General features: G+C 57.3%; 1 protein-coding gene across 18 annotated transcripts; it reads left to right on the top strand.

The window, feature by feature from the left end:
• Positions 1 to 3,138: 3,138 nt before the first annotated feature.
• PSEN2 (presenilin 2) lies at positions 3,139 to 26,957 on the top strand. Of its 18 annotated transcripts, XM_045084685.1 has the most exons (13): positions 3,172 to 3,223; positions 6,960 to 8,336; positions 8,924 to 8,959; positions 13,041 to 13,201; positions 15,458 to 15,750; positions 16,825 to 17,017; positions 18,849 to 18,916; positions 19,502 to 19,722; positions 20,404 to 20,502; positions 22,072 to 22,155; positions 22,459 to 22,560; positions 25,218 to 25,336; positions 26,291 to 26,957. In XM_045084685.1, the coding sequence occupies exons 4-13, from the start codon at positions 13,061 to 13,063 to the stop codon at positions 26,444 to 26,446; spliced, it is 1,476 nt and encodes a 491-aa protein (XP_044940620.1). In that variant the 5' UTR covers positions 3,172 to 3,223; positions 6,960 to 8,336; positions 8,924 to 8,959; positions 13,041 to 13,060; the 3' UTR covers positions 26,447 to 26,957. The 18 variants fall into 18 exon arrangements, with proteins under 18 accessions (XP_012913905.1, XP_044940620.1, XP_012913909.1 ...); XM_013058455.2 differs by lacking the exon at positions 8,924 to 8,959 and having other exon boundaries at positions 3,205 to 3,223; XM_045084684.1 differs by lacking the exons at positions 3,172 to 3,223; positions 6,960 to 8,336; positions 8,924 to 8,959 and adding exons at positions 10,193 to 10,292; positions 10,574 to 10,701.
• The last annotated feature ends 8 nt before the right edge of the window (positions 26,958 to 26,965 follow it).

Genomic DNA, 26,965 nt, shown 5'->3' with positions numbered 1-26,965 from the left:
AAGCAAACAAAGAAAAAGAAAAGTGTAACTCATTCAGAGGAAAAAGAAATTGACAGAAATCATCCTGGAAGTAGCCCAGATTTTAGACTTCCTAAGACCAAGACTTTAAAGGAAGTATCTTGGGTAACTCTCTCAGGTGCCCTCCCCTCTTCAGGAGTTTTGTACTCTATCATTCAATAAACTTTGCTGCCCACCAATAATAAATAAATAAATAAATAAAGGAACTTTCTTATATATGTTCAAATAGCAGGACATCTACATGGCTGCATCAGTTAAGTGCCTGTCTTCAGCTCATGTTATGATCCCAGGGTCCTGGGATTGAGCCCCAAGTCAGGCTCCCTGCTAAGCAGGGAGTCTACTTCTCTCTTTCCCTCTGCCCTCCCCAACTTGTGTGCATGCTCACTCTCTCTCTCAAACAAATAAATAATTTTTTAAAAATGTGCTCAAATAGCTGAAAGAAGCTTTGGGCAGAAAAATAAAGGAAGCTAGAGAATAATCTAAATATAAACAGAGGATATGAAGAGAGATAGAAATTATTACAAGGAACCAAATAGAATAATTCTGGAGCTGAAACGTACAACAAATTAAATGAAAAATTTGAAAATCTCAACATTGATGAATCTTTAGCTAAAACTGACTAAGAAGAAAAGAAAGAAGAAGCAAATAATTAAAATCAAGAAGTAAAGTCATGGCATCATTATAATCCCATTATAATGGGGGAAAGGATTAGAAAGGAATACTATGAGGCCACCTGGCTGAGCAGGGAGCCAGACACCAGGCTCGATTCCATGACCCTGGGATCATGACCTGAGCTGAAGCCAGGCACTTAATGACCAAGCCACCCAGGTGCCCCTATTTTCTTATTTTTTTAAGATTTATTTATTTATCTTAGAGAGAGAGAGCATGGAGGGGAGGGGCAGAGGGACAGATTCTTGAGCAGACTCCCTTCTGAGCAAGGAGCCCAATGCAGGGCTCAATCTCACAACCCTGAGATCATGACCTGAGCCAAAATAAAGAGTGGGACCAACGGAGCCACCCAGGTGCCCCGCTTTGAAACAGCTTTTAGAAAAACATTTTTTTCCCTTTTGTCTATGGCTAATTGATTTCTGACAAGGGGGCCAAGGTCATTCACTAGGGAAAGAACAATCTCTTTACAAATGGTACTGGATATCCACATGTAAAAGAATGAAGCTGGACCCAGACTTCACACCATATACAAGAATTAACTCAAAATGGATCAATCACCTTAATATAGGAGCTCTTATAAAAACTCTAAGAAGAAGACACAGAAGCAAATGTTCATGATTTTGGATTTGACTATTAACAGATTCTTAGATAGGACATTGAATGTACAAGCAATGAAAGAAAAAAATATCATCTGGAATTAATAAAACTAAAGGCATGTGTACATTAAATGAGGTCTGGTATCCAGATGGGTAAAGAACTCATACCACTCAGCAACAAAAAGATAACCAAATTTAAAGGTGAGGAAAGGAAAAAAAAATAGGTAAAGAACTTGAATAGCGGTCTCTCCAAAAACATACTTAAATGGCCAATGAGCCCATGGAAGATGCAAACCCAAACCAGAATGTGTTACCCCTACATACCCACTGGGAAGGCAATAATAATAATAACAATAATAATTTTTAAATGGAAAATAACAAATGTTGGACAGTGTGGAGAAACTGCAACTCTTTATTGAGTTGCAACTCTTTATTGATGTAAAATTTTTCATCCATGTAAAAAGGTTCGTCCTCTGTGGGAAACAGTGTGGTGGTTCCTCAAAAAGTTAAACATAGGATTTCCATATGATTCAAAAGTCAGCTCCTCGGTCTGTGTACCCCAAATAATTGAAAAGTGTGCTGAAACAAACATAGGCACACACATGGTTACCGTAACCGGACTGACAATAACCAAAGGGTGGAAACAGCCCAGATGTCATCAGTGAGTAATCAACAAATAGTGGAATGTGCATTCAACAGACTATTATTTATGATATAATGAAGGCTATACAGGCCACAGGAAGGATGACCCTCAAAGACATTATACTAATCAAAGGAGCTAGACCCCAAAGGTCACATATTGTATGATGCTATCTATATGAAACATCAGAATAGATAGATCCATGGGAGAGAAGCTGATTGGTGATTGCCAGGGGCTGGGGGAGAAGGCGATGAAAAAACTGTGTAAGAGTAGGAGGTTTTCCAGTAACGGGAAGGTTTCCAGACTAGGAACAGGTGGCTGGGATTGCACAATACTGTGAATGTACTAAAGGCCACTGTACACTTTAAAAAGGTTAATTTTAGGGTGCCTGGGTGGCTCAGTGGGTTGGGGCCTCTGCCTTCGGCTCATGTCATGTTCCCAGGGTCCTGGGATTGAGTCCCCAGTCGGGCTCTCTGCTCAGCAGGGAGCCTGCTTCCCTTCCTCTCTCTGCCTGCCTCTCTGTCTACTTGCGATCTCTCTCTCCGTCAAATAAATAAATAAAATCTTTTTAAAAATAAATAAATAAAATCTTTAAAAAGAAAAGGTTAATTTTATGTTATGCGAATTTTACCTTAGTTTTTAAAAAAGCAAGCCATTCAGAAATGTCAAATTGCTCACAATCTCAGCTTGCCCCATGGACCCCCAAATCCAGGAATCATAACTGCTTTGGCCAACTCACAGGTCATCGGTAGTAATTTCATCCCTGTACAATCTAGAACTCCCGGTGGCTCTGAGGTTCTAGAAAATAGAGCAGGAATATTCTCGTGATGTTAGCTCACAACAGGCAACTAGTGCTAACTTAATGGGAGCAAAGCCTTGGGGGGTTGGGAGGGCGGAAGGGGGAGACCGGGGACACAACACTACAAGGAAAGAAGTGTCCTCCAGGCAAATGCGTTCGGCTCCACGGAGCTGCCAGGCCCCTGTGCGATCACAGGCCCGGCCTCCGCTCCTTCTAAGGCCAGTGCACCGACGGATGTCAGGTGTGCACCGACGTTTGTCAGGTGTGCCCCCGCATCCCCACCGCGCGGTAAGAGCAGGTCAGGCCCCAGCGCGCGTCACTGACAGGCCCTACTGGCTCCGCTCCAGGTGGGGCGGGGCTGGCGCCGTGGGCGGGACCCGGCTGGGACAGGGGGCGGGACCGGGGCGGGACCGGGGCGGGGTCTGCGCCGGCGCTGGGGTCCGGGAGGGACGGGCGCTCGGCCAGCGGCGTAAACACCGCCGCAGCGCCGCTGCGGAGCAGGTGAGCTGGCTGGTCTGGGGCGTGCGGGCGGGGCTTGGTCTCCCGCAGCGACCCGCGGGCGGGGTGCTGGCCCCCCGCAAGCCCCTCACCGCGGCGGGTCGCGGCCCCTTCCCCGGCGCGGGGCTGCGGTCCCTGCGCGCGCCTGTCCGGCCTCTGCGGCCGGCGCAGGGGCGGAAAGGGGAGCGCGCGGGGAAGCGGCGGCGGCGGCGGGGGCTGACCGGGACCTCGGGGATGGGAGGAGTGCGGGGAGCGGCCCCCAGGCCTGGGCCTGCGCGGGGCTGTGTCCGCCTCCCCGCGGCCCGAGCCCGCTGCTGGTAGGCGCGGTGCGGCCCGCTGGAGGGCCGGGCATTTAAAGAAGCAGCGCACGTGGGTCTGGGAGGCGCGGGCTCGGCGCCCTCCCCGCGCTGGGGCCGCCTTGGCTCCCAGGCGGATGGGCCTTCGAAGCAGGGGGTAGGCGAGGGTCTGACTGCCAGGGTGGGGAACCGACCGCAGATCCGGGCCTGGAGCCGGCGATTTCGCTATCACCGGTGCTTGGCCGTTTTACAGCGGTGGGGAGACTCCCAGAATCGAGCTTTTGAAGCTGAAGAAAACTGAAATAGAGGCCAGTCCCCACCCCACATTTTATCCATGAAGAAAGCCCACAGAGGTAACGCAGCTGTCCAGGCCACCCAGGTGGGATAGAGCAGAGCCAGGCTCAGAACCCGCAAAGCGGGGAGTCGGCTTTCCAGCCCTGGCACCAGACCTCAGCCCTTGGAGAGTTGGATGAAATGCTGCTGTCTGCTGAATTAATGAGTATTTCCTTTTTGAGGAATGAGCTGTGGGTTCGTGGACTAGCGGCGTCCCCATTTACAGATGGAGAACCTGAGAGGATCCCCTCCAGAGCAGTTTTAGAGCTACCCTAATGGTCAGCCTGGGCTTTGGGGCCGGAGGGACAGTAACTTGATCAGGGCGACCCTGGCTTCTGGTGTGGTGCCCTTGATGTCCATTCTGTAGACACCTGAGCCTCCAGTGCTTTCAGCAGTAATTAAAGGCTCTGGATAAGCTGCTTCAGGTGTGGGAGCCTCAGGGGGCCCTCTGCCTGAAGGTGGCCGTGTGGGAGCAGGCAGGTGTGTCAGCAGCTGTGTTTTCTGGAGCCAGCTGGTGAAGGGGCAGGGGTCCTGGGCTCAGCTCGGAGCTGCAGCCTCAGCCACCCAGCCAGCAGACAGGCAGGGTGGAAGGAAGGAGCCTTTAGGTCTCGGGCTGGAAGCCGGGGGGGGGGGGGGGGGGGGGGGGGGGGGGGGGAACATTTGCTGCAGAATGGGCTAGAAGTCATTTCAGGGTTTCAGGGAAAATTCTGCATGGTTTGGTGTCCAGGTGGCTGTGCGCCAAGTCTAGGGTCTTGGTGCATGCAGCGGGCAGGGGTATGGATGAAACGAATCCCCTGTTCCTGTCTATCGGAGAAGGAGCAGCATAAGAAAGTACCTGGCTGGAAGCTGCCACTCGCCTACCTGGAGGTCTGGGGTGTGTTGCCAGGCCTGTCACCTGCCCCTCAGCACCTCGATGGCCACACACACGGGTTTGCCAAACGGGAGGCCTCCCCTCCTTGGCCTCTGAGTTATTTTTCATTTTTATTTTTTAAGGTTTTATTTATTTGAGTAATCACTATATCCGACGTGGGGCTCGCACTCACACCCTGGGATGAAGAATCCCATGTTCATCCTACTGAGCCGGCTGGGCGCCACAGGCATTACTGATGGTGAACTTGAAGAGTGTCATACACAGTGTCTCTCTACAGCTGCAGCCACACGAAAGTAGCTGTTATTTTTACCCACTACAGTAATGGGAAACTGAGGCTCAGGGAGTTAAGCCACTTGTCCTATTAGATGCCTTTGGTGACTAGAGCACCAGGATTTGAACCCAGCTGGCTGGGTCTTAATCTTTTGAGTTTTTGCAGAGGGAGGCCTCCCACGTTCACTCCCTACCTGTGTCCCTGCCCTATGCCCTGGACATTTCTGTGTGCTCTCCGTTAGTAGCTACCTGACAAAGCAATAAAAATAATAATTTTTAAAAGATTTTATTTATTAGAGAGCATGAGAGCACGAGTGGGGGGAGGGGCGCAGGGAGAGGGAGAAGCAGGCTTTCCGCTGAGCGGGGAGCCTGACATGGGACTCAAAGATCCCGGGACCCTGAGATCATGACCTAAGTTGAAGTCAGACACTCAACCCGCTGAGCCACCCAGGTGGTCCCAAATAATTTCTTCTAAAGAGACCAAAGCATTGTGTGGGTAGATCACATGCGTGTTTCTACTGAAGATATCTTTGGCTGGTTTACAGCTCTTGCTTTGAGTTTGGCACACTGTTTAGCTGGGGGATGGCAAGACAACCAGTGTTTCTGCAAGTATTCCCACCTGTTCTCCGACTCCAGTGGCTGCGGGGAGGGCCAGCGGAGGGGATGTCAGGGCTCTGAGGCTGGCAGAGGCTTCCCCCCGGCCAGGGCCTTTGAGGGGAGCTTGATCAGACATGGTCCTCAAGCCTCGTGTAACCGGTGTTGACCTCCAGGTAGAGGTTTCGAGGCTGCCGTGGTCAAGTCTGGGGAAAGACCAGATGTTAGGGAGGAGATCAGCCTTGCCCAGCTTCTTCAGTGCCTGGGAGAATGGGTTGCTCGTTCACCTTTGCCACAGTATGGTCTTCTGGAGCACAGGAAGAAAAATGGAAGGGGTGCTCACCTTTGTTCTGTACCTTAACCAGAAAATCTGTGGCTTTATAGAGATAAAGATAATACACGTTTAGGAACTGGTTTTTAAAAGGTCCTCCCTTTGCTCTCAGCTCAAAGATAACCCCCGTCAGCATACGCTTCCTTGCAGCAGTTCCCGCACATACATAGAATTCTTTAAGAAAGTGTTGGAGGCAGGAAGCTGGGCGTGAAGTTTTGTATCCTATTTTTTTGTGTGAATGTTCCATCTTCAGAATGTTCCCTATTGATCGGACTAGTGTGTAGCAGGACACTTGACCACCCTGAATCCACCCAGAGAAGCAGCATGCAGACTCCAGCCCCCTCCCCACCATGTGGAGCCCTAGTAGCAGACAGACGGAAGGCAGAGCAGCCCCCAAGCAGGAGTGAGGGGCTGGGGGCAGGAGAGAGAGGAGTGAAGTCCTGATCAGGAGGCGTTTGTAATTCCACGACCTCTTGTCTGTGTTTTGGAGAAGATATATATCAAAGACATGCCTTCTAAGGATGAGAGTGCCCCAGAGAGCCCCCCTGGGGTGCTGTGCCGGGCCTCTGTGACCATGGCCCTGGGCCGCTCAGAGTGTGCGAGTCTCAGGCGTTACTCTGGGTGAGCGGGGGATAGCTGCTCACGGCAGTTGGCCGACCTGAACTGCAGCCAAGGTTTTGGCCTCTCTGGGCTCCAGTTTCCTTAACTACAAACTAGGGCACTGACCAGATGGCCTTTAAGGTCCGTGCCAGCTCTGGCGTCTGTCCTGTGGATGTGCCCTCGCCTTTGACAAAGCGCTTACGTTGCCAGAGGGCTGGGGCTAGGTGGAAGCCGTGTCTCCCGGGGGCCTGGGTGAGGGGTGACCTTGGCCGCTGAACTCTTCTGTTTAGTGGTTTAGCACACGTGCTACTTTCCAAGGGGACATCAACAGCTTCGCTCCCGTCCCGCTGTATCGCTTACCTATGTTCCGTCTGCACGGTAACTGCTATTTCCCAACACCTGCTCTGTGCTGGACATTTTACACATTATCCCTCTTTTTCACAGGACTCTTGCAAGGTGTGTCCATTCTGCTCCTTTCCAGATGAGTCAATTGTCTCGGGCCATGCAGCCAGGGAGCGTGTTCAAGTTCCACAGCTAGGTGATTGGATCACTGCTTCTCGCTTAAAAAGAGCCCTTTTATCCTGGGCCCTCCTTGAAGGTGGCGTGTTAGGGCCATGGCCTCTGCTGCTTTTCCCAAACTGCCCCCTCTCCAGGTTACTTCAGGACACGGCGGAGGTCTGCCTGGGCTCTGGGCACTTTTGAGTATAAGACGGCAGACCTTGGTAGATGGAGAGCCTGGGTCCAGGTTCGGAGGCTCCGTCATGGTTCCCCCGGGGCCTCTGGTCTGGGAGGGTGGAGCAGCCCTCTGCCGGGAGGCACTCTGGCCAGGGCTGCCTCCCTGGATTGGGGAGAACCGTCTGGTGAATGATGGTGCATCCCAGTTTGGGCTGAGGGGGCCAGAGAGAGGGATGAATGCCAACCAGGACCAAATACAAGGTTGGCTGCCCCGGGCCGGGGGGTGGGACAGGGAGACACAGGAATTCCTGAGGGAAGTCTGTCCCTTGCAAACCACTCCCAGGTATGAGGGAGGCAGTGAGAACCTCCTGGGAGTCCTGCGGGGTATGGGTGACCCTAGAGAGGGGTCTGTGCAAACCTGAGCCACCCGCTTTGAAAGTGGGGGCTCCTGGTTCAATTCGGCCTGCTGCAGGACCCTGACCTTCCTCTGTCGCCCCTTCTGCTCAAGGTAAATGCAGTTAACTCCCACTTTGCTTCTGGAGGAGCGATTTACATCTTTTTCCAAGGAGGAGCTCTTGGTTACTATGGCGTTTTACAGTCTGTCTCTGGAATGAGAAGGTCAAGGAAAATGGGTCACGGGGTTTCCTTAATAACCGCAGGAGCTGCTGACACAGGCATTCTGGGGGAATTCTCTGGGTTTGGCTAATTCAGCTTTTCTATCTCATTCAGCTGATTAATAGGAGGAAGTGGTGGCTTCTCTGGCTGTGTGGGTTTTGCACCTAACGCAAGCCAGGCAGCCCGCAGTCCCTGGGAAGGGCTGCCCCTCCTCCCCTCGGCCGGCCGTTGGAGGCTTCCTCGGCCCCCTCCCAGCCAGAGGAGGGCTGGTTGCTATGTGGTTGGTAGGACCTGCCAGGGGGTGGCGGTGAGAGCCTCTGCGCCCCGCCCCCGCCCGCCCCAGTCCTCCTCCCACGGGCGATCCTGACGTCACTGGCGCCCTGATGTGGACAAATATCGAGTAAGATTGTTGATCCGCATCCATCTGGGGGGTGGTTTTCCCCTCCCGAGATTTCGGAGTGCCGTCAGGCTTCGGTTCCAACCTGGAAGCAAGAGGAGTACTTCCCAGCTGCTCTGCTCTCCAGGAGCCAGGTAAAAAGAGGGGCTTCGGGTCCACCTGTCCCCCTCCCCCCACCAATCCCATGAGGGCACGCAGGAGTGGCAGGATGGGAAGGAACTCTGTCTCTGTGTTGATATTCCGTATTTCCCTTTACAAAATTAATGGCTCGGCGTGCCTGGGTGGCTCAGTCTATCAGGCATCTGACAGTCTCGGCTCTGGTCTTGATCCCAGCGTTGTGAGTTCAAGCCCCGGTCTCCATGCTGGAGCCTACGTAAAAAAAAAAAAAAAAAAAAAAAAAAAAAAAAAAAGACTATAGGCACAGTCCGTGTTTATAATAGAAGGTTTGAGAAATGCAGGAAAATGTGAAAAAATGGCCCACAGTCTCAGCGTCCAGAGGTTAACTTCATTTGGTGTTTTGTGATCTGCCTTACCAGCCCTTCATACACCAACGTTCTCAAAGAATGTTCAGATGGTCGTGAATGTGAACCTTTAGGTACATTACGTTGAACACTGGACGTGTCCTAGGCCAGAGTCAGGGATTTCAGTAATTTGCACTTTTGGGGCCATCGTAAACAACCGCAGCAAACGTGTTTATGAAAATCTTTTATTATTTTCTTAGGGCAGATTCCAAGAAGTAGCAGTTCAAGATCCAAAGGTACAAATGTTTTGAAAGCTTCCCCTGTTAATGGCCTTCAGAAAGGTTGTTGGTGCTGGACCGTGGAGACGTAGTTTTTCGATGCCCTCGGCAGTGGTGGGCATTACTTGGGGACCCTCTGCGTCTAGGAACTGCCTTCTCCCCCTGCAGCTTTCCTGGTGGGAAGAGAGAGCTTTGGGGCTCTCTGAGCAGAGAGGGTTTCAGGAGAAGGCACGTTCTTTTTCACTCCCAGATCCAGTGAGCCAGTGATGCTGAGCAGCGCCAGGGGATGGGGGCTGGATTGTAACAGGAGTCCTAGAGTCCTGAGCTGGGGGCCTGGCAGCTGGCTGGGCTTGGGTTCCAGAGCTGGGCAGCCCCAGGAGAGACTCTTAGCTGGGGGCCGTCTCAGGGTGCAGAGCTGTGGACCTTTGGTCAGAATGGAGCTGGGGATCCGTTGTCTAGCAGAGCGTTCAGGACTGCAGACCCTGACTGCCTGGGTACAAGGGGGCACTTTGAACCTATCACACTGCAGACCTGTCTCCCCATCTGTAAAATGGGCAGGAACAGCAGCACCCAGCTCCCCTGTCACAGCATGCGGTGCGTGCTCTGGGCTCGGGGGTGGTGGCCCAACAGCCCCACCCCAGGTGGCCGGGACCCTTGAGAAACAGCATGTTAAGGGACCCAGCCTTTTCTGAGGACTCAGTCCCACGTCAAGGTGTTCAGGGGTCTGAAGGCTACTCACCTGTCCCTGTGCAGTCAGCAAGCCCAGAGGTTTGGGACTGGATAGAGCCCTTGTTCTGGCAGCCACAACCCACTTGGGGCCTGCCATCCAGGGTCCTTGGGAGTCTTGGGCCCTGTATCAGGGCAGGCTAGGGAAGAATCTACCCAGGGAGCCTTTGTTTTCGGGCAAGGAGGCCAAGCCTGAATTAGCTCTGACAGCCTTTCTTCAAGCTCACCTTGCCAGGTGTCCTTTGGGGACACCAGGGAAACACTGGGAGGCAGAAGTGGCCCCTGGGGACTGTCTTGTTAGCTGCTGGCAAGTGGCTGAAGAAATGGAAATTGGAAGGACTGGTCCCCTCCTCTGTGTCCCCGCTCTCCCCCGTGGCTCCCCTTCTTCCAAGAAGCATCTGCACTCCCTGTTTGTCCATTCCCCTCTTGCTTGTCATTGGGAGCCCCGGGGGGAGCGGGAGGGGGCTGCAGCTGGGAGGCTTTCCATCCTGGGACCTGGATCTGTTCCTCCAGTCACTGTGGAGATCACCTGCAGGCACCCCAGAGGCCTGAGAGGGAGAGAAGAGGGGTCCTAACTACACTATTAATTCCTACCCCCAGCAGAAGCCGTGTGCTGGAAAACAAGGTACTGAGAGAGCCTCCCTGTAGTTTCAGGTCCCCTCAGACTGGGCTCCCTCAGGATCACTGTGCTGGGTCTGGCTGCCCTCCCATGGCATTGAGCTGAGGCTGGAGCCCCCTCCCCTCATCCCCTCATTCTGTTCACACCACGCTTCTATCCGGAAGCCTTGGCCTTGGCCGGCCCCTCCCTGCGGGACTCAGCCCTTGCTCCTCCCTTGGGGTGGAGGGTGGTTCTGGCCTTCTGGGGCCTCCAGACTTCCTGCTAACTGCTAGGTCTCCACACTCCAGCGGCAGGTCCCACACGTCTTTCTACCAGGATGCCCTGCCTCCCCCGGTCTCCACCCGGGAAGCTGTTCCTGGCCTTCATTCTTCCAAATCCTTGAGACCTGGGACCCCCCCAACAACTGGACCCAACGGCAGGTGGACTCCTCCTCCTCTTGACCTTAACTGCAGGAGGTCGGGCCTCATGCCTGTTCTGGCACTTGTCTTCTCTCTTCCTCTGCTGGTCCTCCTGCTCTTGTCTTTCTGTTTTATTAGTAGAGTGTCATTAACGGGCTCTGCGGTATTAGTCTCTGCTGTGCAGGTTTCCCAGCATGCATCACAAGAAGCGTCTCTGCTTCCCCTCCACCTGTGGGCCCCTCTCCCCGCTCCGGAAACCACCCTGTGGGTCTCTGTTTAGGGACCTGTTTCTTTGTGTGCTGCGTGGTTTTGTTTCTTGAATTCTGCCTGTGAGTGACGTCATCTGGTATTTCTCTTTCGATTCCCGCTCTGCTCTGTCTGCCCTGCATCAGGGGAGCTGGTTCATTTTTTTTTTTTTTTAATAAAGATTTTGTTTATTTATTTGAGAGAGAAGGAGAGAGGAAACATGAGTGGGGGGGGAAGGGCAGAAGGAGACGGAGTAGCACACTCTGTGCCCAGCAAGGAGTCTGATGTGGGGCTCAATCCCAGGACCCCGGGATCATGACCCAAGCCAAAGGCAGATGCTTAACCGATTTGAGCCCCCCGGGCACCCTGGAGCTGGTTCATTTTGAGGCCCCTGTGAGACTGACCGGGAGCCTTTTGTCACAGGTCCTAATCCGTGAGGTAAGCAGATGCGGGCTCTGCCTTTGGCCTGCAGTTGGGGGAGTGGAGTTGAGGGAGGTCCACTCAGGAGTAACCCTGGCCACAGCCTGGGCTGCAGGCCCTGTCAGGGTGAGCAGAGCTGGCTGGGGAGAGAAGGAACCTGCCTGCTTCCCTTGGATGTCACACGCTCCGGCGGGGAGCTGACATGGAAGCAGGCATTCAGCAGAGGCCAGGCCTGGTCCTCTCTCCCCGGTGCCCCGTAGCTCAGCCCCGAGGGCCTCTGGGAGGCGTTATGGGGAGAGCAGGCCTGCCCGGGAAGCTGGCAGGGACAGCGAGGTCCGCCAGGCGTTGTCAGAAGCTCTTCCAGGCCCTTCTGCCGCCCTGGCTTCCTGGAGCTGCTGCTGGAAGGACACTGCGCTTGGGTCAGCACCGTGGAGCTGGGGGCGAGCCTCCCTGCGGTCCAGACCCTTCAGCCTGGCCTTCCTGGTGGGTCCCTCAGCTGTACTTTCCTACCAGACACACACAGACCCCACCTCTCCTGGTCTCGTTGCTCCCCTGCGCCCCAGACTCCTTGACCCTCTTTAACCCATCTCACCCCTTCTCACTCAGCAAGTTCCTGGACCAGACTCTTGTCATTCCCCCGAGATGCTTGTCCCCTGCCCACGGCTTTGTGCCTGGCTGTCATCCTGGATTCTGACTTGTTTCATCCCCACATCCAGAGCGGATGGGTAACCTCCCAATGCCCCCCTCACTGGTATCCAGCCTGTTGCCCCTGAGGCAGAGCCTGTCCCCCTCCCACGGTTGTCTTCAGGGACAGGAAGCTCCCCTTCTGTCTCCAGGGTTGCCAAATATCCTAACACAGTTCGGGAGACCCTCCTATCACCACAGCCCCCCGCCCGCCCTGGCAGCACCAGGCCTCACCTGGAGTGTCTGTTCTTCATGCCCTCTGCCCTTTCCTCCCACCTGGAAAATTCTGTCTCTGTCAAGGGTGGTATCTTCTCTAGAAAACATTCTTGATCTCTGAGAGTGACCCTCCGTCGTGTTTCTGTACCTCTTAGAACACTTAGATCGCATAATTGGTCACATGGGATGGTTGCTGGTCTGTTTTGTTTTTGTTTGGAAGATTTTATTTATTTATTTGTGAGAGAGAATGAGTGAGCGTGAGCAGAGGGAAGAGGGAGAAGCAGGCTCTGCACTGAGCAGGGAAGTCAACTCGATCCCAGGACCCTGGGATCATGACCTGAGCCCAAGGCAGACAGACATTTCACCGACTGAACCACCCAGAGGTGTGTCTCTTGCTCTTTCTTTCTTTCTTTTTTTAAGGACAAATGTATTTCTTGCTCATCTTCCTATCCCCAGAGCCCAGTGTGGTTGTTGTCCCACCACAGGCACCCGACAGATGTTTGTTGATTGAATGAATGAGCGTGCTGACAGTTGGGAGTAGCCATGACTTTTCTAGTCAGGCCTCTCTCCGGTGGCCTGGGTCTCCACGGCCGTTCCTTCTGGTGGCTCCTGTAGAGGCAACTCCCGGGAAGTCTTGTTTTCCAGCAGCCACTCGACCCAAGCATCCTGGGTGGTTGTCAGGCAGGACCTGTGACCAGGTCTTCAGGCCGCCTCTGGCCACCACCTCAGTCCTCTGCTGCCTTTGCCTTGCAGGAAGATGGACAGAGGTACCCTGTGCTCCTTTCTCTAGGCGCTTCCCAAGGCAGGGCCATGCTCACGTTCATGGCCTCTGACAGTGAGGAAGAAGTGTGTGACGAGAGGACGTCCCTGATGTCGGCTGAGAGCCCCCCACCACGCTGCTGCCAGGAGGCCCGGCAGGGCCTGGAGGACAGAGAGAGTGCTGCCCAATGGGTAGGTTCCTGCCAGCGGTCAGAGGCCCCAGGCTCCTGGCCCTCATGGGTGGAACCCAGGCACGCCCTGATGCGGGAGGGAGGGGAAAGTAGAGGTGAGAATCGGTCCCCCAGGGTAGGTCCCCCAGGGTGGGCGGTGGGTCCCGGTCAGGGAGGGCTCCGGACTGGACGGCACATCCGCAGTCTGCTGCGGACTAAACGGTTCTGTCTGCAGCCCCATGGGCTCATCTTTCTGCCACGAGTGCCATGCAGGGAGGATGCTGGGAGGGGAGCCCAGGCCTGGGGTGGCAGGGGAAGCACCATGCAGGGTTGGCGGCCAGACCCAGGAGCCATGGGACGAGCATCTACCTCAGTCGTGTGTGACGGTTGGGCTGGCTGCACTTAGAGACCATGGAAGTCTCCCTCTCACTGTTCTGGAGGCTGGGAAGTGCGAGCGCAGGGGGCCGACAGATCCAGCATCTGATTCTTCTGGGTCTTCTGTCCAGGTCCTCATGTGGTGGGCCGGCCAGGGAGCTCTCTGGGGCCCATTAATTTTATTTTGTTTCTTTAGTTTCCGAGGTAGAGGTCAGTGACTCATCTGTCTTATAAAACACCCAGTGCTCATTATGTCACGTGACCTCCTTAATGCCCGTCCCCCAGCCGCCCCATCCCCCCACGCCCTCCCCTCCAGCAACCCCGAGTTTGTTTCCTATGATTAAGAAGAATCTCTTGTGGTTTGCTTCCCTCTCTGATTTTGTCTTATTTTCCCTCCTTCTCTTATCTTCCTCTGTTTTGTTTCTTAAATTCCACATATGAGTGAGATCATATGATAGTTGTCTTTCTCTGATTGACTTATTTCGCTTAGCATCCTATCCTCTAGTTCCATCCGTGTTATTGCAAAGGGCAAGATTTCGTTCTTTTTGATGGCTGAGTAATATTCCACTGTAGATTTATACCACCTCTTCTTTATCCATCCGTCCGTGGGCATCTGGGCTCTTTCCGTAGTTTGGCTGTTGTGGACATGGCTGCTATAAACATCGGGGTACAGGTGTCTGGCGCCCATTTGTAAGGGCACCCATCCCATCAGGAGGGCTCCACCCTCCCGACTCGGTCCCCTCGCAAAGACCCACCCCCACCTTCACATTCTATCACATTGGGGGTTAGGGTCCAATGTGTGAATTTGGGGGGCACGCAGGCAGACATTCCGATCTTATCTCTGCAGGACATGAGGCTAAAACATCATAAGTCGGGGTGCCCTGGGGGGAGAGTCATCTAGCCTTCCTACCTCCCACCCCGGCAAGGCAAAATAACATCTGGAGTTGCCCGAAACCCCAGCTCCATTTTGCCCGTTATAGTATTTAAAACCTTTCATGGGGAATTTTTCCTGCCAGCCAGCCTTAGCCCCCACTGCTGAAATTAGAGCTCATTTCTCCCATGCTCTGAATTCCCAGTGAGCTGGTCTCTGGCTTCTTCAGCTTAATGCCACCACCAGCCACTCCTAACACCTCCTGTGCACTTTTCCTTTTCTTAGCTGAGAGTCTAGCTTGGAATTCTCTCTGCAAAGAACCAGTATTGAAGCAAAGGTCCTTTTGAATGTGTGTTTTGCTTGGCTATGGCTCTGGCGGTTAATGTAATTAACGAGGCAGCGAGTGACCCTAAATTGGCGCGATTCCCAAACAGAAATTCTCGCAGACGAGTTTGGGGCAGCCGGTGCTGGGGTCCTGCCCTCCCACCCTCCCAGAACACGGACCCACCCCACCAGGAGTTTAGTGCCAGTTAGCCCATCAGAGTCTGGTTTGCAGCTTCCAGTTCTCCCTGCCCAGTTTTGCACATGTCAGGGGAGTTCCAAGCAATTTCCTCCTCTGCAAATTCCCAGCATCTTACAGTCAGAGGGTCCTCATGGGTGCTGACTCTTCTAGTGAGTGTAATCTGTTTTCCTCTGTCACCTGGCCAGTCTCCTCCCAAATCCCTGTGGCTCCTTGAACAGATCTGAGTGGCATCTGAATCCCTGAATGGAGGGAGGGGGGAGATCCCTAGATGCGCTCCAGGCTCCTGAGCCACACGTCCTGGGACTGTAAGCTGCCCTCTCCTGTGGCTGCTGTGGCCCCTTCCCGCATTTGCGGTGGCGTGTGCCAGCTCTGAAGCGTCTCCGGCTGATCTCGTAAATGTTTCCCGTGCCCTGCCGTGCCCTGCCGTCCCAGCCCTGCAGCGTCTAGACCGCAGCCCCCTAGGCTGGTTCTTCCGTCTGGAAAGCAACACTCAAACTGCACTCTTCCAGTTCCAAAATACCCGTGCCCGGCACCGCAGAGCCCACCACGGGGGCGTGCCATGGCCCTCACCGAGCGGTTTTCCGCAGAGAAGCCAGGATAGCGAGGAGGACCTCGACGAGGATGCCGACCGCTACATGTGCAGTGGGGTCCCCGGGCAGCCATCGGGCCTGGAGGAGGAGCTGACCCTCAAATATGGGGCAAAGCACGTGATCATGCTGTTTGTGCCTGTGACGCTTTGCATGGTTGTAGTGGTGGCCACCATCAAGTCCGTGCGCTTCTACACGGAGAAGAACGGCCAGCTGTAAGCTGGGGAGCAGGGCAGGGTCGGGGGGAGGGTCTCAGCACCCGCAGCTCCACGCCAGGGGCCTGTGCAGAGCTGGGCTGAGAGCTGTCTGACTCCATGCTCTGCTCCGTCCACCGCCTGCCAGCGGTGTGACCTGCGCGGGCCCTTCCCTAACCGCTCTCTGCCTCAGTTTCCTTGTTTATATAATGGGTCTGACCCTAGGAGAACAGGGCGAGTTAGAACCGTGGCTGCCGCCACGGGGCAGAGGGCAGGCTCTGGGTGTGGGGTCCCGGGCACAGGGTGCCACCCCATGTGACCAAACAGCTGGTTTCCTCTCTGGGCTGCCACTCCTGTGGCCGGAAACCCACATGGGTCCAGGAGATTTCTTAGTTGGCTTCCAGCCCAGGGAGCGAGGTTTGGATCCCTGTAGTGGAAGGCAGCAGCACGGACAAGTGGGGCGCACCCTCTGTTCCCTGGCCCGCTGCTCTGGGGCAGTCGCCTGCCTCTGACTACCTTCTCCGAACTTGGTTTCTAGTGTCTTTAGTTAGTTTCCTTTCCCTTTGGTTTGGTTTTTCTGAAGAAAGGGGCAGTCTTGTGCTGGGCCAGCCACAGAGCCGGTGGGAGGGGGCCCAGCAGACAGTGTTCAGGGAAGGTGAGTGCTCAGCGGGCAGGAAGTTTCCGCAGTCCAGGGCAGACAGGGTGGACAGGGCAGGGGCTAGGGCACGGCCTCTCGCCTCTCTTGGCTGCAGGTGCCCCTGCTGCTGGCCTGCCCTGGGCCGGGTATGGGTGTGGGGGTTTGCTGGGTGCCCTGGCCTGGAGAAGAGGGGAGAGCAGGAAAGTACCTCGGGGAGGAGGAGGCCTGCTGGGAGTGGGTGGGAGAGCACCTTGGGGAGGGGGAGGCCTGGCGGGAGTGGGGGAAAGCACCTCGGGGAGGGGGAGGCCTTGGGGGGGTATTTGGGGGAGGGAGAGGTGCCGGCGGGAGGCCTCAGGGAGGGCAGGCGAGCACCTTGGGGAGGGGGTGGCCTGGGGGGGCCCCTTCCTTTTCTGCTCAGAGCTCAGGCATCAGGCTAAGGCTGGGTGGCTCATGGGCAGGCCCTATGGAGCAGGCAGGGAGCAGAGTCTGCAGCCCGCCATCTCCCTCAGCATCTACACACCATTCACCGAGGACACGCCCTCTGTGGGCCAGCGCCTGCTCAACTCTGTCCTCAACACCCTCATCATGATCAGTGTCATCGTGGCCATGACCATCTTCCTGGTCGTGCTCTACAAGTACCGCTGCTACAAGGTAAGGGCCAGCCCTGCCCACTGCCCTGTCCTATCCGCCCTGCCCGCTGACCTGTCCTGCCCACTGCCACATCCTGTCCATCCTGCCCACTGCCCCGCCTTATCCATCCTGCCTGTTGCCCCGTCCTGTCTGCCCTGCCTTCTCCGCACTGCCCTGTTCTGTCTGCTGCCCACTGCCCCATCTTGTCCATCCTGCCCGCTGCCCCGTCCTGTCCTCGCGGCCCCCTGCGGCTGCATACTTGCCAAGGCTCTTGCCCGAGAAGGAGCTGACGCTACTGTTAGACGTGCCCCCCCAGCCCCTACCCCCGTGGGGGTTCCCTGCTGCCCCTTCCTTGGAGCTTGTGTGGAACGCCGCCTGCCCCCGTCCCTGACTGTAGCACTTGCCACGCACCTTCTCACGTTCGGGAGTTAATTTTATTTAGCTGCTTCTCCAGAAGAAACGAGATATTCTGTTTTAGGGTCCCTGTGCCCCATCCTTCGCCGCAGGTTTACTCGACCTCCTGTTTCCCTCTTAGCTGACTATGCAGGTGCCGTGCTGAGGTCTCCGAGGCCTGGGGGACTGGCGGACCCCTAGCTGTGGCGAGGACCCTGGATGCCCCAGGGGACCCCCTCACTCGGCCCGAGCAGAGGCACTGTCCCTCCCCAGGCAGGCCATGAGCTTTTGGATGTAGGTTTTAGGGTCTGAACCCCTGAGGCCTGAAAGAATGACACGCTAGGTGTGGCTGGTTGGAAGCGGTCCTCACGCCGGCTGCCACCCTCTGGGCGCAGGTGGGGAGCACAGACTAGGCTCAGCCCAAGGGCAGAAACCTGTCCCCGCCGGGATGACAGCAGGGGTGGACCACAGGAGGGCTGCTGCAAGTGCTGGGACACCAAGGCTGACCGGTGAATGATGACCTGTGGAAATAAGCCAGTTTTAAGTGCGGCTGGGAAGCATCGTGGTGTTGTGTGGTCGGAGCAGAGGCCACGGGGCCTGTGAAAACAAGCCAGTCAGGGGCTCAGGGGCTACAGAAGGACAGCACTGCTGTGGTCAGCGGCTGTCAGGCAACCCGTCCAGGGACTGGCGGAGGCAGATTAGCAAGGTGTCCTTGCGGGTTCTGTGACACTCAGGAGAGCAGTGGTGGTGGTCCTGGGGGGCGGAGGCCCCTCGGGCGAGGAGGGTCAGCCCATCCCAGAGGTAGCCGGGCCACCGCCTGCCTTCCAGGTAGACCAGGTTCCCACTGAGGTCCCCAGTGACCCAAGCAGGTGACTGATGGGGGGAGGCTGGTGGCAGTGACTCCACCGTGACCCTGACAGCTGGCTAGGGGACTGGCTTAGGACCAGCCTACAGTCATCTTTGATCTGCTTCTTTGGCCAGGACAGCAGGCACGTGTCTCTCTAAGGACCAGTGAGTAGACCCTCCGGTTCCTGGGGTGACCAGAGAAAGTTCCCCCAAAGACAGCTGTGACTACTTTAACTTAGCACCCCAGCGAGTCTCCCGTCACTTTGCCCTGACGTTCCCTATCTCGTACCTGTGACTACCTGACTACATGTATATACATTTACGAGGTGTGACCCTCACTCGGCCGGGGTGGGGGGGGGGGTTCTCCAGCGCAACCCCCCCCCCCCCAGTGAGGGAACAGGGCTCTGATTGCTCACACCTGACAGTCCTGTTGCATGCCCTTGCCAGTGGACCCGGGGAGGACTCTGGATTTCTCTGCCCTCTTTATCAGTCACAACGGCCACTCCGTACCTCCAGCATGGTCATGGAGGAGCCCATCGGAGATTCTTGAAGCTTGGGCACCAGTCCCGGGAAGCTGGGGCCTGTGTCCATCCTGCCCATTTCTGTTGTCTAGTTCATCCATGGCTGGTTGATCATGTCCTCCCTGATGCTGCTGTTTCTCTTCACCTACATCTACCTCGGGTAAGTCACCCTCCCACCAGGCTCCAGACTCTGCCCTCGTCACTGCTCTGACCTGGTCTTTCCTCCCCTGGGCCCCGTGGCAGGCCACGCCTCCCTTTCTCGTTCCTGATTTAAAGGAGCACAGTCCACATGGAGGGCGATCTCTGTGAACCCAAGAGGGGTACAGACCCCTTAAGATTCACATTCTCGTCTTTGGGCCGGGCCTGGGTGCTTGCTCGTTTGTGGGAAAAGTGGTCTTCTCTGTTGCCTTTCATCTTGAAAGGCGGCCTGACCCAGGAGAGACTGGAGAGACAGGAGGACCTTTCTCTTGGGCAGAGGGTCTTCTAGGTTGTGCCAGTGCAGGTGGACATGAACCAACCCAAGGATGAGACATTGGCACAGTCACCAGTTTGTTCCAGAATATACTTGACATGGTTCATTGTAGGACCCACAGACCGGGGAAGGGGGTGTTCGTGATGAAGCCAAAGGTCGGAAGGACCCAGCTGGGGGTTTCGTGGTTGAGGAGCAGGGAATGTGAACTGTGTCTAGCTGGGGGTCTCACCTCTCCACTGACTTTCCCGCCCATTCTTGACTCTGGTCGCACAGGGAAGTGCTCAAGACCTATAACGTGGCCATGGACTACCCCACCCTGTTCCTGACTGTCTGGAACTTCGGGGCAGTGGGCATGGTGTGCATCCACTGGAAGGGCCCCCTCGTGCTGCAGCAGGCCTACCTCATCATGATCAGTGCTCTCATGGCCTTGGTGTTCATCAAGTACCTCCCGGAATGGTCCGCCTGGGTCATTCTGGGCGCCATCTCTGTGTACGGTAGGCGGACGCAGGTGGGCTTTGAGCCTGGTGGTGGGCGGCGGGGGCCGTGTCCAGGGGTCGGGTCCTTCTTACTGGGGCCCGCAGGTGGCAGGGGCTGAAAGGGGCCTCCCTCCCCGATGAATGCTGGACAGTCTCCCCTCTGACAGGCTTGCCTTTGTGAGACACGGGGGCTGTGGGGCCTGGGGCCGTGGGCGCGCTCACTCTTGTTTGCACGTCTGTGGAGCACTCACACCGGTGAGCACTGGACACACTAGGAGATCGGTTCAGAGCAGCCGTAGGGTCAGGCGCAGGGCCGTGAATCACGAGCGCCCAGAACTGCTCATTAGCGGCTCAGTGACAAGGGTTCGTGTGATTCTCTTTCCCCGTCACTTCCCTTTTGAGGGTAGGGGATGGGAGGTTCCGGACGACAAGCTCACCACTGGGGCCCTGAGCCATGCGACGGTTCCTTGTTTCCAGTCCACCCATTTAGACTCCGTTCTGGGCTTCAGCTGGTGTGGGTTCCCCAGGTCGGGGCTGGAAGCCGGCGGGTTGGGGGTAGGCACGCAGGGCACACTCGGAGCCTCGCTCTGGGGCTCTGGGCTGCATTTGCCCCAGTGTTCGTGGGCCAGTTCCCCTCTCTGGGGGCTGCTTGGGAATAAATGTCACGGGCCACATACCCTGATATCTTTGCTCTCCCAGATCTCGTGGCTGTGCTGTGCCCCAAAGGGCCGCTGAGGATGCTGGTGGAGACCGCCCAAGAGAGGAACGAGCCCATATTTCCTGCCCTGATATACTCCTGTGAGTGACCCCTACGTCTCCTCCCGAGGTCGAAACCGGGGGCTGCTTCCTGGCGACGGCTTTCAGAGTTCACTGGTCTAAGAGGAGGGGGTGGCCTTGGTGAACCAGGGGTGGCCCGCCTGCCAGGGACAAAGACTGGCTGGATCTTGGTTTCACACAGAAGATGCTGAGAGAGTTAGGGCCACCCGGGGCTGCAGGGGACGTGGCCCGCCCCCCAGCGTGACCCATTCAGCATCCGGTGGCGTGTGGTGGGCACTGCCCATGGCCACCCGCTTGGCCCTCCACCCTCCTGAGAGGGTGCTTCGGAGAGGGGCTCTCGAGGGCGGGGGTCTGGGGGCGCAGGTGTACCTGCTCTCTGTTGGGCTTCCTCCACGGCTCCGTGGCTGGCGGAAGTCTCTGAAGGGAAGGCACCCGGGGCTGCTGCGGGCAGGTGAGGGGGCACTGGGCCCTGCAGGCCATGGCGAGGACTCGGCTTTCACTCCTGAGTGAGCTTCATGCTCTGGAAGGCTTTGGATCAACCTGACATGAATATTTTAGCAGGATCACTCAAGTTGCTGATGGGAGAGGAAACGGCATGGTGACAAGAGTGGGAGAGAAGCCAGGTTTGGGGGTGACTAGCAGCCCAGGAGTGGGGGCATACGGCTGTGGCCCCGGGGCAGCAATTGAGGCCAAGGACACTGATGCGTTCTTAAGATACTTTGGAGGCCAAATTGGCAGGATTTGTGATGCTTGTGGTACAGACCAGGAGAAAGAATCAAGGACGTCTGTGTGTCTTGGGATCTGAGCAACATCAGGGTTGGAGATGCCACGCAGTGAGAGGGACAGGGTGGGGCCACCAGGGCTGCATGGCCACGTGGGGAATGTTCTAGATGAGGCACGCTCACGGGGCCGCCCGATGGAGATGGGGGGACATGTGTGCCATGGGAGGTGAGGCGAGACTTTCCGGGCCAGAGAGAGCCCAGTCAATGCTCCCGACCCAGGGATCCCACCCTGGACGGAAGCCAGGGGAGCCGGACACGGGGTCTCCACAGCTGTCCACACACCCGTGCCCGTAGCCGCATCGCACGTGGTCGCCGAGGGCTGCGGTCACACCATGTCTGTCGACTGCCGGGCAGGTGAACGACACTCGGTGAACGCACCGTGGAGTGTCGTTCAGTCCTGAGAATGGACGTGTCCGGCTACAGGCCGCGTGGATGAGCCTGGGGGCCACACGCTGAGCGAGCGAAGCGTCATGGAGGGTCAGCGCTGCCACTTGTATGGGGCCTCGAGAGGACTCGGGAGCTAGAACGGGGGAGCGGCGGGCGGGGGAAGAGTAGTTTCAGGGCCGGAAGACAAGCGGTTCTGGAGTCTGTCTCCCAACAACGTGGGTTTAAAAAAAGCCCAGGAAGGGCACTATATGCCCATATCTGTTGAGTCTGGGCCTCTCCCCCAGAGGCCTCCAAACAAGGGGCGTAGATGCGTCCCCACTGGAGGTGACAGTCCTGTGCGGGCTTTTTGGGGATGCTGCCTTCCAGGCCCCGGGGGCAGCCTCACTCAGCAGCGCCTGACACACGACATTTTCTCGTGTAGCCGCCATGGTGTGGACGGTGGGCATGGCCAAGCTGGACCCCTCCTCCCAGGGAGCCCTTCAGCTGCCCTACGACCCTGAGATGGGTGAGTGTGGGGGGCTGCCCTCTGGGGGGTGCAGAGCCGGGAGGGGCGGAAGGGAAAAGAGCCCTGCTGGACAGGCGGGAGCCGGGGACTGAGGGTGTGGGGGGGGGGACATCCAGCTTCCCCCGTTTCCTCACGACACACAGCAGAGAGCTTTTCTGTCTGTCTCAGGGGGCGCTGACTGACTGGTGAGGACTGGGGGAGCCCTGAGCTCAGAGAGCCCTCTGACTAGAGTTTTGTCTCTCTCCCTCCCCCCGCTCCTGCCTCACACCGTGACGGTTCTCGGTCCTCTTCGCGGACACCCAGAAGAAGACTCCTATGACAGCTTTGGGGAGCCCTCGTACCCCGAGGTCTTTGAGCCCCCCCTGCCTGGTTACCCAGGGGACGAGCTGGAGGAAGAGGAGGAAAGTAAGCTGCCCAGGCCCAGAGGGTCTGCGTGGGCCCACGGGTGGGGGCAGGGGTGGAGCTGGGGCTCCCTGAAGTCAGGGAAGGGTGTAGGGAGAAGCACCGCCCTCACGTCAGAGGTGGGCACAGAAGTTCCAGGACCAGCTGCCAGAGGTGGTGTCCTGTTGGCTACGCCGGGCTGCGACGGGCGCTCTTCTCGCTTACCAGACGGGAGCAGGCGTGGGTGGGGTCTGTACCGCGCTGGGTGCGAGCAGGAATCCAGGCCTGGCTCGGGTGTACCTGCTGTGGGCTCTGATCGCCCCCACTGGGCCCAGGAGGACCATGCGGGAGAACAAGGGGGCCAGAGCGCAGTGACCCAGCTCCTTGACCTGGACTCAGGCCCTGGGGAAGTTACCTGAGGGGGGTACTTCTGAGCTGAGCTCTAGGGGTTGAGCTCCGGGAGCAGGGGACCCAGGGGTGGGAGTGGGGGTACAGAGGCCAGAGGCCCACAGTCCAGGGTGAGTTAGAGGAAGGCCAGGAAGGAACCCTAGATCAGAGGTGCAGACATGGGACTGGGAGGCTCTTGGGCACTCAGAGGGCCTCCCAGATGGAAGTGGGGGGTTCCGGCCTGTGCACCATGCCCGGTGGGGGCGCCGCCGGAGGGTTTTGAGTTTTGTGGGAGGAAGGACATGACCCAGTGGAGGCAGGGTTGTAGGCTGTGGAGAATTCCTCCTAGTATGCACTTGTATGGCCTGTAGGAGGGCCCAGTGTAGCTGTGGGAGCACAAGGTATGGGTTCGGGGCTCAGGCAGGCTGGGTGGGACAGCCACTAACAGCACTGCCCCACGCTCAGGCCACCATGGGCTGTGGAACACAGGGTCCCATGTGCAGCTCGGCACAGAGCAGGCGGGCTGCGTCTGTGTCCTGGTGGAAAGACTGTTTGCAGCCCCCTTGGCCATGTGCCCTTGGGCCTGTCGTCAAGGTCGTCTTCCACACAGGCCCTTCCCTGTCTCTCCCTGGGGTCACTACCCAGTTCTGCCCCACTACCCCTCCAGTTGCAGTAGTCCCCTAGCTCGACTCTGCAGGCCAGGAAAGTCCTGTACCTACAGTCTTACAGTAAGGGAGCTAACGAAGGACCAGCCTTGCGAAGGGATGTAGAAGGCAGGTGTGGGAGGGTCCTGAACTCTGTGGAGAGCTCTCTTCGGGAGGCATGAGGACAGGCTACACACACACACACACACACACACACACACACACCGCCACCACCACCACCCCCCACCCCCCAGCATGTGGATACGTTCATCAAGCTTCAGGGGTCAGAGTCTTACCGGGTTGCATTACATAGATGTGACTCGCTCTGGGCCTGTTCTGTCCCCCCAGAGGCCAGCTGGGCCTAGTCCTGGCCCCCTTCTCCCAAGATCAGTCTTTCTGGTGGAGCAGCCCCTCCAGGTCCTCTCACTCAAGGGTTTAGGGTTCTGGGTCTCCTGAGTAACAGATGCTCCCATTACTTGGGAAATTCCAGGATGTAGCCTCCCTCCCAAGGACCAGGGACAAAGGCCAGAAAATTCTTCATGTCCCAGCAGCGCTGGCACTGGCTTGAGGAAGGAGGAGGGAGCCTCGGGGAGTGCCGGGAGCAGCTGTGGAGGGCCAGCCCTTGGGGGTTATGCTGCACTCATACTTGGGGTGCAGCTGAGACTCTGTCCTGGAGGCAGTGGGGAGCCCTTAGTGGCTTCTGGGCCTCGCACAGGCCCAGGCTGGGAGCACGGAGCTCATCTGAGGGGGAAGGGCAGAGCCTCACAGCGGGGATGGAGAGCAGGGGGTGGGTGTGAGCGAGAGGGACACTGACCGGCCACCGAGAGGGGCGTGGTGGAGACAGACGGACAGAGAGCAGAGGAAGGAAGGAAAGCAGGCTGTGAGAGATGGTGAGCCGGAGGCCTGCTTCCCCTCTGGGGCTGGAGCCAGCCTGCGGGGGTCTGGCCTGACCAGGGAGCCCCCCGTGAGCCACAGGAGGCAGCAGAGGGGCGGACAGGCAGCAGGCCTGTGCGGGCAGCCCCGTTAGGTAAACGTCTGCTGTGAGTCGCGGCCTCTAAAGGAGGACCCGGTGGGGCAGGCCCGCCTGAAGGAGACAGTCTTCTGTGCACGGTCCGTTCTCGGCTACCATCAGCCAGGGATAAGCGAATTACCAAATACGCTGATCTCTTGTTACTGGGAAGGGTCACCCAAGGCGCTCACTGCAGTGTTTGTGGCTGGAGAGGAGTGAAATTAACCTCCCTAACAAATATTTCAAAGTTAGCCCTAAATTGTACAGCTTCCCACCAACCCCTGCAAGTACATTTTATTTGCTCTTTTAACTAAGTGTCAAGCACCTGTTTTACCCCAGTTGTCAGAAATGCTAGCTTTTCACAGCCCGGATGGCAGGTGGCCCAGCCCAGCGGCCCCTCCCCACCCCCACCCCTGGCTGCTGGTTTTCCACAGCAGCCGGTCCCTGCCCCAGAGGCCAGGTGAGGTGGGCTGGCAGCGACCCTGCCCTGTCTGGACCCCACGGGCCTCAGGACTCAGGTCCCGGGTCCCCTGGATCCCTTGGAGCAGGCAGAGCAGCTAGGCTGTGGGCTGGCCTCTGCCTTCACCCCTTCCTCTTGGGGCTCCCGACGCTGAGGGGCTCGCTCTGTCTTCCCTGCACAGGGGGCGTGAAGCTCGGCCTGGGGGACTTCATCTTCTACAGCGTGCTGGTGGGCAAGGCGGCAGCCACGGGCAGCGGGGACTGGAACACCACGCTGGCATGCTTCGTGGCCATCCTCATTGTGAGTGGGCTGAGTGTACCCTGTCCTGTCTCCCCGGGTTGGGGGGGGGGAACCTGGATCCAAGGAGAGTTTCAGAGGCTGCTGTCCCTTGGAGGGGCAGGATGGTGGGGGCTGGGCAGGACTGCCAGGAAGCCCCTCAAGAGGAGACCAGGCTTACAGGAGGGTCCGGGCCGGGCAGGTGTGGCTGAGGGACTCCGGCATCACGGACCACACATGTGGCCGCGCCGAGGCTTGGCTGACATTGTGTGCGGTCTCACGATGTCTGTGAGACAGGGAGGGCCCTGTCACTTTGAACCCCAGTGGTGACTCGGTGTGGCCAGACACCCACGATGCGGGAAGTGCCCCAGGAGGACTGCATCCGAGAAGCTCCAAGCAGCGTGTGCTCCACGTTCCAGCCCCGTGAAGCCGGGTGGCCCCGGGCATGTCAGGGATCGGGTAGCAGACCCCCAGACTGACCTGAAGGCCTGCCCTCCCCGGGGACAGGGCAGCTTTTCTAATCCCTGTCCCCTCCCTGCACCACTGCCCTGTTGGCCAGGGCGGGACAGGACGTCGGCCACTTCCAAGGGGATGGGTCACATGGCATCTTTGGTTTCCTCGAGGTACTAACTGCCGAGACCCTCCCCGGCCTTTCCATGGAGCTTGTGCAGCTCTTTACAAATACACTTCCCTTAAGGGGAGGCCGCCGGCCACTGGTCACGCATGTCACTGCTGTTGCCAGATGGGGCGGTGGTCTGGGAGTCGGGAGGCTCCCGCGAGAGCATAGAGGTGTTAGACGGAGTGAGCGCCCCCCACTCTGGCGCGGCACAGAGCTTCGAGAGGCCCCAGGAAGATCGGGTGTCCGGGGCTGTTGTCCGACCCGTCCCTTGCGGACGCCAGAGCCCGGGGGTTGGACCTCAGCCGCTGCCCGCCACCCGCACCGGCGGTCACCACCCCCCTCCCCTCCGTGTCCCGCAGGGTTTGTGTCTGACCCTCCTGCTGCTTGCTGTGTTCAAGAAGGCGCTGCCCGCCCTCCCCATCTCCATCACGTTCGGGCTCATCTTCTACTTCTCCACCGACAACCTGGTGCGTCCGTTCATGGACACCTTGGCTTCTCATCAGCTCTACATCTGACGGGGCCGGCAGCCATGGGAGGCTGTCGTGGGGGCCCTCACGTAGTTCTACACTCTAGTGCCATATATTTTTAAGACTTTTCTTTCCTAAAAGAAAAAGAAAAGAAGTGTCGTGTTTACTTGGCGAAGAGGAAGAACCAACTTTCTGGTGCTAGTGGTTTTGTCATCTGACCCAGGCTCACTGGCTGGAAGCACCGGGAGTTGGTTGGGACGCGCCCTGGACCGCTGGGCCACGTGGGGCGGGTGTGGCGAGGTCGCCCACCCCACACCACAGCCCAGGATGCTTCGAGGGCCAAGCGAAGGAAGGGACCAGGAGCTCGTGCTCGGGATGGCACCTAGCACCTGCCCGCGCTGGCAGGAGAAGAAAGCCAGTTTGCCCTGCGTGTAATGTCCCCAACGCTTTGTGATGTCATCGTTATTTTATTACCTTTAGAAACCAAGTCCTGTTCTTGTTACAGCAGTTACTGCTGGGAAGTGGCTTAATATCAATAAATAGGTGAATCTTCCTGGAATGCTGGAC

This window comes from Mustela putorius, unplaced genomic scaffold (assembly GCF_011764305.1).
Source record: "Mustela putorius furo isolate JIRA1106 unplaced genomic scaffold, ASM1176430v1.1 tig00000785_pilon_pilon_pilon, whole genome shotgun sequence".
Lineage (NCBI taxonomy): Eukaryota > Metazoa > Chordata > Mammalia > Carnivora > Mustelidae > Mustela > Mustela putorius.
The sequence above is the reverse complement of the archived record's forward strand: the minus strand, read 5'-3'. Positions and strand labels throughout refer to the sequence as shown.

Bases quoted from the DNA above. Each gene is read 5' to 3' on its own strand.
- PSEN2 (XM_013058445.1), top strand. From the start codon at position 11,553: ATGGAAGCAGGCATTCAGCAGAGGCCAGGCCTGGTCCTCTCTCCCCGG. The intron at 18,917-19,501 runs GTAAGTCACCCT...CTGGTCGCACAG, and splicing joins TTCACCTACATCTACCTCGG to GGAAGTGCTCAAGACCTATA. The intron at 20,503-22,071 runs GTGAGTGACCCC...TTTCTCGTGTAG, and splicing joins TCCTGCCCTGATATACTCCT to CCGCCATGGTGTGGACGGTG.